This window comes from Ptychodera flava, chromosome 10 (assembly GCF_041260155.1).
Source record: "Ptychodera flava strain L36383 chromosome 10, AS_Pfla_20210202, whole genome shotgun sequence".
Lineage (NCBI taxonomy): Eukaryota > Metazoa > Hemichordata > Enteropneusta > Ptychoderidae > Ptychodera > Ptychodera flava.
Genome location: NC_091937.1, coordinates 19,204,430 through 19,219,906, shown reverse-complemented (window position 1 = coordinate 19,219,906; position 15,477 = coordinate 19,204,430). Strand labels below are relative to the sequence as shown.

Genomic DNA, 15,477 nt, shown 5'->3' with positions numbered 1-15,477 from the left:
ACAGAATGAGTAGAATCTTGAAATTCTATGATAAAGCGTTTGCCCTTATTGTACAGCTGTCGATAAAAGGTTAACCACAATTTTTGACATAATTTATCGATCAATCGGCGCTCTTTTTCTCTCCAATCACGTCGCACATGAATGTTAAGAGCAACTTGCCTTTCAGAGAATCCTTATTATTGCCTTACGGTGAAATAAACTGTTAGAACTGCAGTTTAAGTTAGCCTCTGAAATTGTAAAGACCTGCAATACTAATTGCATCGTTGCGAAGAATTCCCAAGCACTAGGCTTGATCAAATTAAATTGTTCTGTCGTCGACTTTCCCTCCTCTGAAAGGCTGCTTGAATTTGATTACAATGTTCGAGCCTCTCCACTGAGGGCGCTCATCACGTTGATTCGTACTGAAACAGTATACTAAGGTGTTGTATCCTAACATCGACAGCGGTCACTCTGACAGCGTCGCCTCATGGAACATCTTATTCCTATAGCATCGTACTTCTATAATGTTTGTTTCGAGCAAAATATCTAAGGTCAAGCTCAATACTGTTTCTCTTTTTGACAAATTTGATTGAAAAAAAGCAGTGGAAACGGAACAAAAATTGCCTTCAAACTTGTGTATGAAAGTTTAAGCGGGAAAACATTTTGGATGCGATAGAGTCCAGCTGATTTTGTTGATCTCAACATGTAAATAATTGTAATCAATAAGTGTAATAAATCAGTTTCATGAGCACTATTTCCATGTATTGTGTATTTTCTTTTTTGTTGTATGAATAAAAATGAAACCAAAGTATTGCAAGATTATGTACGTACCACGGAATACTGAAAATGCCTGAGTCATCTCAACAAAGTGGCAACTTATCATTAAGTAGTATGCGTCTAAGGGACAGATGATCGGGCTCTGATTTGTTTTCAATATATTTCTGCTTTACCACTCATGCGGGTTCTCTTTAAATCTCTTGGGGTGAGAACAATCATGTTCACAGTCTTAGTTTTTCGGAAAAAAATCGAAAATTTTATTTTTTCCCGTAAAGTTAACACAGGCACGAAGGCCATTTTGAATTTTAAACATCGGTAAATGTCAGGTTATTTTGTTTCTCTAGAACCAAAATTTGCACGATTACCCTTGATTATTATTCTTGCTTTGGTAAGAGAATGGTTGAAAGTTTCCTTGAGGGAAGCTTAACTTTTACCGAAAGTTTAAGTCTTTTTCTTGTGAGGCGCATACTAACTTGAAGTGAAAGTGTACACGACAGATTTTGTCCCGCATTCAAAAATGAAGTGATGAGGAGCTCAATAACATGTCATTATGCAAATGTTTCGGATCGATAAGTGTATTGGTTAGGGTCTTCTCCATCAAGCTCCCTTGTCGTCGACATAAGCCCCGCACAACAAATAACAACTGTGAATTATTTCTTTCTCTCTAGCATAAAACCGACAAAATCTATCGGCAGTGATTCTCATGATAATTACCCGGTCGCTTCATATTTGACATGTATCCATATACAGTGAAAATAAGCGTGTCAGTTACGTATACTCTCAAAAGTTAGCAGGCTGATAGACTGTTAGGGCGCACTTTTTCGCGCGCCCTCCCGAGGGAGAATCAGTCATAGTTCCATAATTGATGCCATGACTGAATTCCTTGAATATTACTAATTTGATATTACTAATCAAAAAGGCTACTTCACTGTGCGAAGAAATTTTCTTGGGGTGAATGAGGAAGACATTACATCGCTTTTACGTTGCTTTGCAACAGCCGGAAATTTAAGCGAAGCCCTTGAATAAAGCTCGTTGGATATATAATCTTACACCTGATAAACACGTTATCGTTGATCACCGAAAGGAAGACACGATGTAGAGTCACTGTTTTCTCTTCGGCCCTTCCGTTATGTGCTTTACCCTTAAATGCACGACTTTCTTGTGTGTATTCTGTTGCCTGTACTCACCCTGATACCATTAAGTCGTTCTCTCGTCGGGATGTGACTCCTCCATTTTTTTTCACAACTGCAAAGTACAGGGTGTACGTAGTCACTGTAGGGAGCCCTCGGGTACCGATAAAAACGAAAGTCCACTAATAGAAGTAGGAAGAGAGCGCAGCTGTACGTTGAACGTACCCTACCTCTGGCTCTTATCTAGCTGTGTTTGGTAACATCGTCAATCACAGTTGAAGGTTTTTGAAAGACGAAAGATTTTGATCCTGATCCGGGACGTGAGATTTTTTAGCTCTGGGAGAGCTAAGGGATAGCGCCTCAAACGTAGAGCGCTCTTGCCAGTTTAAGATCCTTCGAGTCATTGCGTTTAGGAAGATCTTTAATCACAATTAACAGTTAATTTCATACACAGTAGCCTAAAGGAAAACGAGCACTTCAACCATCAGCCTCTGCGATTTTCGATGAGCCTGTAGCCTAACTCAATTTAATTACGAAACATAGATATCACATGTTGGGGGGGGGGGGTCGGGACATGCGCATAAAGACGTTAAGTCACTTTGCAAAACGTAATAGCGGTGTAAGCTGAGTGAAAATTAAAATTTGGGGCGCATTTTTTTTCTTCATGGCATGCTTATCATATCTCACCACACATGTGTTGTTAAGGTAGAATATGCCTTGCATATACATACATTCGGACTCTCGAACGTTAACAGTATTCTCTTGGCTTACCACTGGTTTGAGCGAATTTGCAAGCTAACGGAGTAAATAAAGTTTTCACCGGCTTGATTTCGTGAAAATCGGAAATTTTATTTCCCCTCATAGAGATGACACCGGGATGGCAGCCATTTAAAAGTACAAATATCGGTAAGTATTTGGAAATTTGCTTGTCCAGTACCGAAATCGCCCGGTGACCCTCGATGTATAGTCTTGATTTTGAAAGAGAATGGTTGAAAGGTTGCCTTTATGAGGAAACCTTGGGGCAAATCAATCTTTGCTTTTTGAGGCGCGACTAGTACCTTTACAATCAGGCAACACACCCATCCATCCACATCCCACCATTGAAAACTGTTCCCTGTCTGGCAGAGTGCAGTTTAAAACGATTCTTGGCCAAGCAACCAACAGTAAATGAGAAAACTAAGCACACATACAATACCAGCGTCAACAGCGCCGCGTTTAAGTTAAAAATCAATCATACGAACTTGACTTCTAACTCAAATAAAGCGTTTCAAAATCAAGTGACAACCACAAACAAAGGCAATCATGCTGCCTCATTAGAATTTATTCTACAATTCAGGTGATCAAAGAGAATTACAATGAGTTTACCCACCACAAGCTTTATGAAATGTCTGCTGAAGGGCAGACGTCAGTGTTACAGATATTATATGCATTGTTAAATTGGCAAATCGTTGATGAAGGACACAGATATTCGTCTTACATCAATCACAATGCACTATCACAATGGCTTGTTTAGAAAAAAATCTTTGCCCAACGATTGAAAAAGAATCAAACAAAAAATGAAAGAGCGAAAATATGAGCTTTTTTGTTGTTGTTGACAAACCAGTGTTTTCGTTTAATACAGGGTAACTGGATTCGAGTCGTGGCAATTTACCGTGAAATGTCTGGTTTGATTAGTTAATCCAGCCGCCGTGCCTGGGGTGTCCGAAGCGAGTGTCAAATAACTCAAACTAGAGAAAAAATGAATGAGGGGGCTTGGCAGGTCATTTTAAGGTATCCTCTCCGAGTCGATGGACATATTTATGTCGCATCCACTCCCTTCTTAGTCTTATATAAACCCTGCTGTTTTACTTAATTTTTGTTATAAGAGTTTATTAGCTTACACAAACATAGGTCACGGGTGAAATTATAGAGGGTTTCTTTGCCTTTATTCGCCGAAATATGCAGCAAGATGATAGCAGAGGAATTTGAAGCGAGGTGTTATCTCCGAATAGAGTATTTGTTCGCTGATAGGTACCGGTTGATTTTGGAGAAACTTGTCACGGTTTTCAATCTAATAAATCTTTAAACTTAACCCTCGTCTTCCTCGGTACAGGAGCAGTTCTCTGTGGTAAGAAAGGATAATAAGATTATTGTCCGAATTATCTGTTTACTTAATGTGTGTATGGTAAGAGAGAGAGAGAGAGAGAGAGAGAGAGAGAGAGAGAGAGAGAGAGAGAGAGAGAGAGAGAGAGAGAGAGAGAGAGAGAGAGAGAGAGAGAGCTAAAAGTCAGAAACAGACATAGAGAAACAGATGGACAGACATAGCAATCGAAAAAGGAAGTGAAATGGAAACAAATACACTTAAAGTTTGAGAAAGAGGGACTGATACCGAGAGGCGCAGACAGATACATAGATGGGCATGTAAACAGTTCTCCAAACTACCAGTGATGTTGTTCCCTTGTAAGTTCTTGGAGAGATTTCAAGAACTTACCATGAAGTAGTAAAATGATTTTTTTTAATTGCAGAACGAACCTAAGTATTTTTCAAACGGAATAACAGAATCCCCTACCCACTGGACTTAGATTGAATGTCTCACACGAGTTGCTCGTGCTAGAGACCTGAATTCCCAAACGAGTGTGGGACATTCCATCTCAGCCCATGGGGGTGTAGGATTATATATCTGACGCCCCTTCATTTCTTAAGAAAATTGCAGTTATCATATTTCGTTGTAGAAAACACCATTGTCATCAATAACTTCCTTTGATTGATATCATTCCCCTTCAAAACATAGTCCACATTCAGTCACATATAACGCTATGCGAAACATCTTTCTTCTGATGAAAGTTTACTTCTCGCTGTTCTAACAGCATTCAGTATATTAATAATTTGGCGATATGCTCGTCAAAATAACCTCATGGCATCGTGCTTTGGTCAATATCCACATATTTTCACCAAAGGGAAGTGCACAAACCCATTTACTTTTAAGTGTGTCGTCTGCCCCTGCTATAGTTCCGGTTTTATAATACCCGACCGCCCATTCGCCAACTAATAAGCGCGGCTCGGGCGCGGGACAGCAAATGACCAATGAGCATTCGTCAAACGAAAGCATATGTCGCTCGCGCGACAATACAGAGTATAAGAACAAATCGATCCCACACCGCTGTTCTCACACTTCCTAGGGACGTCAGAAGGTAGTATGGCAGTTGAAATCGTCCTATTTCTTAAGGGGAGAACCATTTCATTTGGGAAGGGGGTGGAGGAAATGGGTATGGCAGTAACCGCCCCCTCCACTGTGGCATCAAATGTTTTCTATTGTCTCTCCTGCAACAATTTTTTTCCGCATGTGGAAGCAATGCAAATTTTTTTCATGATTTCTAGTTTTTTAATACGTGATTCTTGAGTCAATTACATGTCACAGGTTAACAACTGCATATCTAAGGATATAACGAGTAGCATTCTATGCGAGCACAGAACAGATGACATTAAATTAGAGGACAGAGATTGTGTAAAACAAAGGATCGTCTTTAATGAATTCTTTATTGAAATTAAATAGTAAAAAAAAACTGGAAAAAAACAACCAGAGCATCGTTTAGAGGTGAAAGAGGTCGGGTGGGGAGGGGGAGTACGCCATGCCCCCCTCTTACATAGAAAATGCTGAAACCTTGATGTGCGCAATGATGCAATGTGGTACAATCTGAGAGGTGTTTCTATTTCTTTGCACTATAGATAAAACTATTTGAAAATGACGAAAGGACACCCAAGGGGAGAGAGCGCGAGAGGGGAGTCCCCCCGCATCGAAAATTTTGAGAAATTTATGTGTACAAAGGTGCAATCTGAGGTGTTTCGGTTTGTTTTGTACTAAGTAAGACTGTTTTAAAATGACACTTGATACTGATATTTTTATTATATTTTACATGATAAGTGTTTGCGTAAAAATTGTCAACAATCAAACAATGAACATATTGGCCTTCCAGTGTATTTTGAAAATGTTATCGCCGAAGGAGGCACACCTCTAAAGAATGAGAGAGATTTCCCCAATATTTTGACAATTTTTTAAGTTGGTCTGATATAATTAATTTTTTTCTCAAGACATTTACTATATCATTTTTTTCTTCTTTTTCACCTGCCGACAATTTTTCCCCTCAAAAATCCTCCAGCCCCCCCCCCAATCAAATGGTTCTCCCCTGTGTAAGGTCCGGGACATATGTACCGGTCACAGTGCGTGGTGTTTGTGGTCCTGTAAGGTCCGCTTACAGCGCACTTATTTGTTGGACCGTTTCCTCTCTTTAGGTATCATTACAATGTGACATTTAGTTCTATCCTGGTACTGTGATTGGTTGCCACATGTCCCTGTGTTGGCCTCGAGCTGTAATGTTCACTGCCTCATTACGTCGTGTCCCACGAAAGCTTACTTCCAGGAAACCGTTGTGGTAACTAGTATTCATGATAACTACACCTGTGACCTTGTTTGACTGCCACGTGAAGACAAAGACAAAAGACCAAATTCAACTGAGAAACATCAAGTCAGTCAATTTTGTAATTTTTTCTGTACACTGCTCGCTTGTTGTGTTCAGTGTTTCAACTTTTTAAGAGCAAAATTTTGATTTAGCTAGTAGCGCAAAGCAGCATTTCTTTGTATAAAATGCGAAACGTTTGGCCCAGTGATGACATTTTGCACAATGTTGAGAGAAGGAGAGATGGTACGAAACGATTGCATGGCACTAACAATTCTTACAGCGTTCAGACATCAGTGAATACCGCACCCCCTACTACGACTAATGTCACAGGTAAACTATCATGATTTTGGACGGAGAGGCGGTGGATTTATATCGATATCCTTTTGAGAAAATATCAATAGCATTCAAAACCAGGAAAAGGGTTACTGTTTTGAGTCAGTTGGCGATGAAATGGTAGAAATTGTTCTAAGTACATAACAGTTTCACAAAAATGGATTGAAATATTGCAATGAGAATATGAATTATTACAATTTTATACTCTCCCATATACTCTCCGCTTAGAATTGACATTAAATGTTGAGATCCCAATCAAAAGCGAACGAATGTTAAAAGGCTCTCCGGCCGCCCGATACTTCAGCAATGGGTCCAAGACTTGCTAGCAGCGTACCAACTCTAGTATATCAATCCGTAGTACATCATGAATAACACAATGGGTCTTTTCGTAGCAGGACCAATCGGAGGGCTTTGCAAGCGCAGGCTATATTATAAGTCAGGGTATGCTGTCGGCATGCTAGGAAATTGAAAACGGTTCGTCAAATTTACAAAGTTCACAAACCATATCAGTGAGCAGTCGATATGTTCTATATTTGTATTCAGAACCGAATCGTTACTGGCAAGCAGTCGGAGCCAAATAGACACGCATTTTTTTAAACAAGTGAATGTTTCTCGGGCGAACTCCGCTTCTGTCTTAGTTTATGCACGTTGTGATCGAACCCAGCGCGTACCCAGAGCAATTTAAATGACTTGCTACCACAGCAGTTTCCTGGTACATGGGACATTACATTACAAGGCAGCGAAAACTACAGAACGAGGCTTACACAAGGTAACCAATCACAGTGTCGAGTTTAATACATGCAAATGAGACTAAGGCCCAGCCGTTGAGGGCGCTGTAAGCGGACCTTGAAGGACGCCAAACACCCGAAATTACTGTGGCAGTATTCTGGTGCATATGTCTAGGATATAAATAGTTGGTCAATTTGAAACAAGACTAATAGAACCGCCCTTATTGCTGATTATATCAGTAATGTAATATTTTTAGACCAAGTCATTATATTTAATTTGTTACTTACCCAGAGGTACCTGGCAAATATAGCCCTTCTCTCGGAACTCATAGTCATCGTCGTATAAACCGTCCTTGTTGCCCCGGAACCTGAAATTACATGCGACAGTCGATAAATGATAACATCTTTCATTTTTTTACTAAAATTATACAATTTTAATCGTCCGTCAAATATGGATGGCTTGGGCGAAAACATATTGAAAAGATGACTTTCCTTAAAAGGTAAATAATGTACATTTGCATTAACGATCGCGAAATAGACATCAACGACTATGACCCGGAAATGGTGTACCACTTGTTGTTAACTCATTTTGACACTTGTGGAGTATATGAAGTTTTCATTTCCTGTGTTTGCAGAAAACGAGTTTTTTTTTCTCCATGGAGTTAACACAGGGATAGCGGCCATTTTGTATTCAAATGTCGGTAAGTTAGAATTGATTTGTTTCTCTGGCACAAAAATTTGAACGTTGGCATCTTAGTTTCAATTCTTGATTTTAAAAGAGAATGTTTCAAGTTAGAGGAAAGTTTCTGCAAAAGTTAAAATCTGTCAGTTTCCAAATTTGAGGCGTGTACCAGAGTCGTGACCGTGACTTTGAATTGGATCATTTGTAATTTTTACATCATTGTATTGCATGCAACCGGCCGGCATCAGTGGTTTACAGTGCGTATGATTACGTCACGGGCCGGAGATACCAGGGAATCGCGAGTACGAGACCGGTTGAGAGTCTAGATAACCGAATATGGGTCATTTAGCACTGCACTGGACACAACATTGAACGATGGTGCATGAATGAGCATGCGCTGTGCGTTTGAAACCCATTTGTCCCACAGGCTGATGCACTTTGGGATGGGGTTTTTTATATGACGACGAGAGCCTGGATAAAAAGAACACACACACAAAAAAACAAAACAAACAAAAGAAACAAACAGTGAAGAGAAGAAAACAATAGTCACCAAAAACAAACCTTAATAGGGGACTTTATTTAGGTAAAGATAAGGTGATGCTCCTCTGTATGCCGACGAGATACGGTTGTATAACGGAAAGAACAAAAAATCAGGAAGAATAGTTGTGTTTTAATTATATAAAATGAGTATTTTTGACAAAAAAGTCTCAAATTGCCCTCCTGGTTGAAAAGTCGAGAATGGAAATGCCATTGATGTTTGCAAATCGCCGTCTTTGCAAGTGCGAGAAATTGAAGAGGAATGGTTTGGCGACACATTTTGTATTGTTTGTACTATATTCTGCCATCCATTACCTATAAATTAGCTGTATCGTACAAAAAATATAATTCGAAAATTCATTCGACGCATGCGTACACTTTGAATGAGGATCGATCGTATGCTAGTTGCAGTTTAGCCGAGTTAACTGACAGTGTTTCAATGCATTGTATGGATCTTTCCAGCCGGTGTAGATGAGCATACGTTCGGGTGTTTTTAAGCCTGGGGCAGTTTCGATTACACGTTCAATCAATTTCGTCCAACTCAAATAGGAAAAAAGCTAGATGTTTCGTATGCAAATCATGATAATTCATTACCCAGTAAAATAGAGACACGCACTTCTTTCTGTTCCAACCTGTGTACGGCTGTTTATGTCTCATCTAAGCGTCTATGTAAGTACACAGAATGTACGCGACTGTTGCGATGCACGTGTGACGATTGCTCATACTATCAGTTTTCGGAGAATCGTTATCTGGTTCCACCTTTGGTAGGCGATCCTAGCGCAAGGGGAAGGCAGAAATTTAAGACACAGAAGGTTAGCATGCAAGTGCCACCGTTAGGGGGTCAAAGATAATTAATACATATCGTGGTAAAACGTTTTTCGTTAGTTTGTTTTTGTTTGTTTAGTACCACTGTTATGCCGTTGGAAAAGTGTAAAAGTTAGAGAGTTAATCATTGCTTCGGTCTCCCCATATAGTCATCGTTGTCTTTTCAAGAACAGGTCAGCGGTTTACGGTAGAATGCGCCTCGGGGACAGATATTTGGACACACAAACTTTTAAAATATAGAAATAACGGGCGACGCGCTGACCATTAACGTTTATATATGGGCAAGGGCGAGAGGAAAGCCAAAATTAACGGCGAGGCTTGCCGAGCCCGTTAATTTGGCTTTCCCCGAGCCCGCGCCCACAAATAAACGTTAATGGTCAGAGCGGAGTCTGTTATTTCCATTATATTATCATCGAACCGAAGAAAACCGTCAAAATTTGCGAAAATTTCTGGAGCGAACGACAACTGGGCCCTAGAACTGAGCAATACGCGACAAAATGTCAGCGCGCTGTAAAATTTGGCAAATTCGGAGAATATTTCAGAAAAAAGTATTTCAATTTGGCCCACAAGCGCTCCATTTTATTTTGTGATTGATTATGATTTACGTTTGAGCTGTAAAGTTACGATACTTTGAGTTGTTAATCTTATTATTCATATTCACGGGCACGTAAAAAAACCATTACTGTGTATTTGTGGTCAGTCACGCGGTTCAGCTCGACCAATTTAAAATTCGACAGCCAGGGCATGGTAATATAATATTCTCTTGATCTATCACTTTTGGAGGCCAATTTACGAAGCTTATGGAGCAGCTAAACTTTTCAATGGCTTAGTTTTTCTAAAAATCGGGTATTTTATTTTTCCCCTGAGATAACTGAACACATGGATGATGGCCATTTTGAATTCCAAATATCGGTAAATATTGGATAATTGTTTCTCTTGTGCCAAATTTTTCGGTGGCTCCCGACTTTTTTTTCTTGATGTTGAAAGAGAATGGTTGAGAACTTGCTTGAGGAAAGTTTGAGTAAAGCTTAAGTCTTTCATTTTCGAGGCACGAACCACATTATACCTCGAAAGACTCATCAGTGTGTTTGAGAAGTTCAAGTTATAATTTCTATGTCGGATTTAGTTTAGAACTTCAAAATGTTGGTCGAGGGGAGAGAGAGGGAGAGGGGACGTATCGATTTTAAGGTAGCGCGCACCAGGAAATTGAAAGACTATAGCATTTGCTCATTTTTTTTTTGAGGAAACTTTCCACCACCCTCTTCCGAAATAAAAGAATAAAAAAATGAGAGATCGCAGCGCAAAATTTGATACAACAGAAGCAATATTTACGATACTTGAAATTCAAAATAGCCGCCATACCTGCATTAACTCAATGGAGAAAACTGCAATTTTTGATTCTCACAAAATTTAGCGGGGAAAAACTTTCCTTTCTCCAAGAGCTTCAAGATGAGCCATAATAATCTGTAGACCAATAAAGTATTAAATATGTTCAAGTATAGATGGAGAATCCGAATATCTTTCTTTGAGGCGCGTTCAACCATAATTTGCCAGACGGCGTCGTAATTATCAGCGTTTCTTCACTAATATAATCGGACGATGGTGTTAGGGTTAGGTTCACACTTACCATAATTGCACAGCGTTTTGCCCCTGGTGTGATTTCTTAGTGTTATCGTTCGGTTCACCGGGGGCCCACTTCGTGTAGTAGGTACACATGGGTTCGAGCCATTCTAAATCATCAGCATCGTGTTTATCCGCATCGCTATCAATATCGTCTCTATTGGCGTCGTGGAGGCCGATCCAGAAACCGAAGTTATGGCATTCCTTGTTGTTCATGTTGTTGTTGTTTATCTCGACCCTCAAATCAGTCCAGAGTTGCTCGTTGTCGATGGTAGCAAGCCACCCGCCCTCGGCCTCACAGAGTGCTTTAGCGGAGTCCCATGTTTCTTTTCCGCAGTGTATGTTGTAGTCGTAACATTCACATCGGGTGTAATCAACTGAATCAACTGAATATAACAGATTTAGATGGCATTGACGGGAGAGAGAGAGAGAGAGAGAGAGAGAGAGAGAGAGAGAGAGAGAGAGAGAGAGAGAGAGAGAGAGAGAGAGAGAGAGAGAGAGAGAGAGAGAGAGAGAGAGAGAGAGAGAGAGAGAGAGAGAGAGAGACAGAGAGACAGACAGAGACAGACAGAGACAGACAGACAGAGAGAGAGAGAGAGAGAAAGACAGACAGACAGACAGACAGAGATAGAGACAGGGACAGAGTCATTGTGTGACAGACAGAGAGAGAAAGAGGGACAACAGAAGGTAGAGGCAGAGATGAAAAGATAAAGGTTTATGTTGCGTAATCATATTATTTAAATTTAATTTCACATATGTATGCGTTCTTCATTTCTGCTGACGAGTTATTCTCAGAAAAAAATGAAGTCTTTGATAATTAGGCACATGTTTAAAGAATATCATCCCTTGCAAAGTTGGTGTAAATTGAAATTCAAATGATGACACAATTTGAAGCCGTTTATTTAAAAACTGATGTTCTCTTGCGACCTTGGCATTTGTTAACCTGAACAACCATGACCTAACGACAAGATAGTGAAAGATGAGAATTATTACCTGATTGGCCGTAAACCAAAGGCACGGCAATGGAGACAACGAACGCTAACGTCGAAATCATCTTCTTACGTGATAGGTATCCTGGAAAAGAAGGTAGGAATTCGATAGTTTATTTTACACGTTTGTCTTTTCAACGAACGCCGATGTTGAAGCAATAGGTGTCCTCATGCAAATAAAGATACTAGAATCCGTAAATTAATCCCATTGTGTTTGCTTGACACGTTAAAGGTATACAGTCACCTGTAATCTAAATATGCCCATATATGGTCAAAGGGGCGTTCCTTGGTCTTCAAAATGCCTATGTGAGGGCGATGTTTTCAAAAGCGGCCACCCGCTAAAATCTAAAATTGATTAATTTCTCTTTGCATGGTAACTGCGGCAAAATTGGAACAGGTGACAGTATACCCTGAAAGGGATACAGTCGTTGGAACTGCGCTCAAAGGTCGTATGGGACCCATACAACCAATGTAAACACCGTATCCAAGGTACCATTGTGATTGATTAAAGTTAAAGCATATCTACATAATCACATCGTACAATTTGAATGTTGCCGCTATGATGATGAGATTCGTCCAAATATCGTGCACGAAATACATTGTCTGTAAACAAGAAACTCGCGCAGGCGCAGTTCCGACGACTGTTTGAAGTTGAAATGGAGCTTGACATATGAATATGGCAATTGGATTGGTTTGAATTTTTTTGAACTAAGACAAATATAATGGCCATGTATACTATATTGTTTTCTATTCATCATAATTACCGTATTAAATGAGCGCTGGTAAAATGTAAAGATACTTTTCTCCTCAGGGACCTCAAAATATCGACGTTCCATCTTAAAATTCCCGTGACAACACCTTAAAAGGTGTTCATGCAAGTTCCTATAAATTTCTCATGATCAGAGGGCAGGATCGAAACAACCTTTGGACTTGGTAGATATCCCACCCTAAATTTGCGAAAAGTAGCAAGGGTGTCACGAACGAAAGGTAAATTCATATCTGCCTGGAATAGCGACGGATATGGAGTTGGCACGATGTCCCTTCTACTTTGGGAAAGGCGAAATCTTGACAACATTGCTCAGACGGAATGAAAAAACAAATCGAGAAACTAACGAAACAGAACAAAGTCTTGTGTCCGATGTTCGCGCGCGTAAATACAGATAAGTAAGGTCAGCATTAATATTCAAGGTCCTTTTGGAAAAAAAAGAAAAAAAAAACAGTGGCCTACGAATAGCCATGGTAGAAAATGTTTACATCTGTAGCATATGCACTGTACAGTTCTGAAAAGCGAATGCATTGTCATAATTTTGCCGTGTCAGAATCACCACTTCATCCGAAAATTCCTGATTTCGCTTTTTCATGTCGATGTCTGGATTGTATCGGATTAAAAAAACAACAACAAAAAAACCGAAAAAAAACCCAAACCCCGAAAAATATAAAACGACGTCACTGCGCATCGTATTTGTATAGCAAACCCAAGTTGAGAAACAAAACAAGTTTATGGCCCTAGGTTACGTCTGTCCCTGTGATCCTCAACGGAGGGACAACAGTTAATACTTTCGATAACATTTTCATGGGATTTTTTCTCTAAACTTAAAACAAGTTCTTCTTCTCCTCCTTAGGGGCGTTATGTTGCGATATACAAAGTATACGCATTGTAGTCTCAACACAGTGATCTGCATATTATTGTTGACAAATGAATTCTAGTAAAGAAAGTTGTCAAAACAGATATTTGGGATTACAACGTGCATACATATACATGCGGGCTATGTCGATGAGTCAGATACTAGGTATTTAGATATGTTGGCAGAAGAAAAGTACACTGTGTCTTGCAAACGGGGAAAAAGTCAACGGAAAATACACAGACATACCGCTATTGGAATTTACAAAAGAGCCTAACAATTTGACATGACAACTTTGGACTATTGGACGCACGGATCTTGTTTTCCTCGCGTTAGTATGTGCGACACGAGTGCCCATCTGAAAACGAACTCAGAGAAAAGCAGAATTTCAGGGAAAAGAAGAACTTACCCAGTATCCACACCGTCACAGGATTGCTGAACAAGTGTAGCAACGGTGACAATTTATGAATTCAAAGAATCAGGGGGTGGTACTCCTCAACATCCGTCGATGGCGGCTGAAATGACGCTAACCCCCTGCCGTTCTTGCAGAGAGCGCAACCCACTGTGAAGATAGATGGCTAGTCCGTGTTTCGTCCCTCTTCAATATGCACACCTCATTCTCTGTGCTTGCAACACGTAGCTTTACTCAACCAATCAATAAAGTAATTTTGTCGCCATCGCATTGGATAGAAGTGGTATGCGAAAACCCTAACCCTTAAAAAGTGGTGTAAACTCATAGGGGATCCTTTAACTTGTAAATTTACGATAATAAGAGATTACTCGAATGGCACCTTTATGCTCGGACGTTCGTTTTGACTTATTCACAATATCGAGTATAGTTATAGTTGGACATCACTTTTTTAGACGATAATGCATTCTTCCAGCGTCCTTTGTCCGTAAAGGTATCTAAGAGTGTGCGAGTTTCTCTGCTCATTGTGTTTGATGAAGAGAAACCTAAATAAAACTTGTGAAGACCAACTACTTATATGGAGGCAGGTCTTTATTTTCTATGCCACTTTTCAAGGGAGAAATTTTTGGACCAGAAAGTTGACAGTATAAGGTCAAGAGATGATGGAGAGAGGAACAACAGGTAAAATAGCTGGACAGATAAGTGGCCATATTAGTAGATAGTTAGCTGGATAGCTAGCTAGCTAGATAGATAGAATAGATAAATAGAATAGATAGATAGACAGATAGATAGACAGATAGATGGATAGATGGGTAGATAGATAGATAGATAGATAGATAGATAGATAGATAGATAGATAGATAGATAGATAGATAGATAGATAGATAGATAGATAGATAGATAGATAGATAGAGAGATAGAGAGATAGATAGATAGATAGATAGATAGATAGATAGATAGATAGATAGATAGATAGATAGATAGATAGATAGATAGATAGATAGATAGATAGATAGATAGATAGATAGATAGATAGATAGATAGATAGATAGATAAATGGAAGGGTGAATGGGTGGATGGATGGATATATAGAGAGATTCTGTAGATAGATGGATGGACAGATGAATGAAGGGATGGATAGAGAGACAGACTGACATATAGATAGATAACAAAAGTGCACAAGAGTCTACGGTACGCCTACTGCCAAGGCACGATATTCTTCACCAATGCGCTGCAAGAAGATGTGCAGATGCTGAGGGGGACCGTATTCCTTTCACACCGGGCAGTGTTGAAGCCAGGAATTTTAAACCCGGGAACACTGTGTCACACGACCGTTTACTTTTGGGGACAAATTGCACATTTTTGGGACAACATGCGTCAGTTGTCAATCAAATTTTGTATTATTTTATA

At 39.7% G+C, this 15,477-nt stretch overlaps 1 protein-coding gene across 1 annotated transcript; it reads right to left on the bottom strand.

The window, feature by feature from the left end:
- Nucleotides 1–3,186: 3,186 nt before the first annotated feature.
- On the bottom strand, nt 3,187–14,156 carry LOC139142170 (E-selectin-like). Its single transcript, XM_070712022.1, has 5 exons — nt 14,068–14,156; nt 12,041–12,121; nt 11,055–11,433; nt 7,672–7,751; nt 3,187–3,988 (listed from the first exon to the last, which is right to left on the bottom strand). Exons 2-5 carry the CDS (start codon nt 12,099–12,101, stop codon nt 3,954–3,956), a joined length of 555 nt encoding a protein of 184 aa, XP_070568123.1. The 5' UTR covers nt 12,102–12,121; nt 14,068–14,156; the 3' UTR covers nt 3,187–3,953.
- Nucleotides 14,157–15,477: the final 1,321 nt, after the last annotated feature.

Excerpts from the sequence above, each read along its gene's own strand:
- LOC139142170 (XM_070712022.1), bottom strand. The coding sequence starts at position 12,101 with ATGATTTCGACGTTAGCGTTCGTTGTCTCCATTGCCGTGCCTTTGGTT. Across the intron at positions 7,752-11,054 it reads CAAAACGCTGTGCAATTATG|GTTCCGGGGCAACAAGGACG; the intron begins GTAAGTGTGAAC and ends ATGTAATTTCAG. Across the intron at positions 3,989-7,671 it reads TATTTGCCAGGTACCTCTGG|AGAACTGCTCCTGTACCGAG; the intron begins GTAAGTAACAAA and ends TTCTTACCACAG.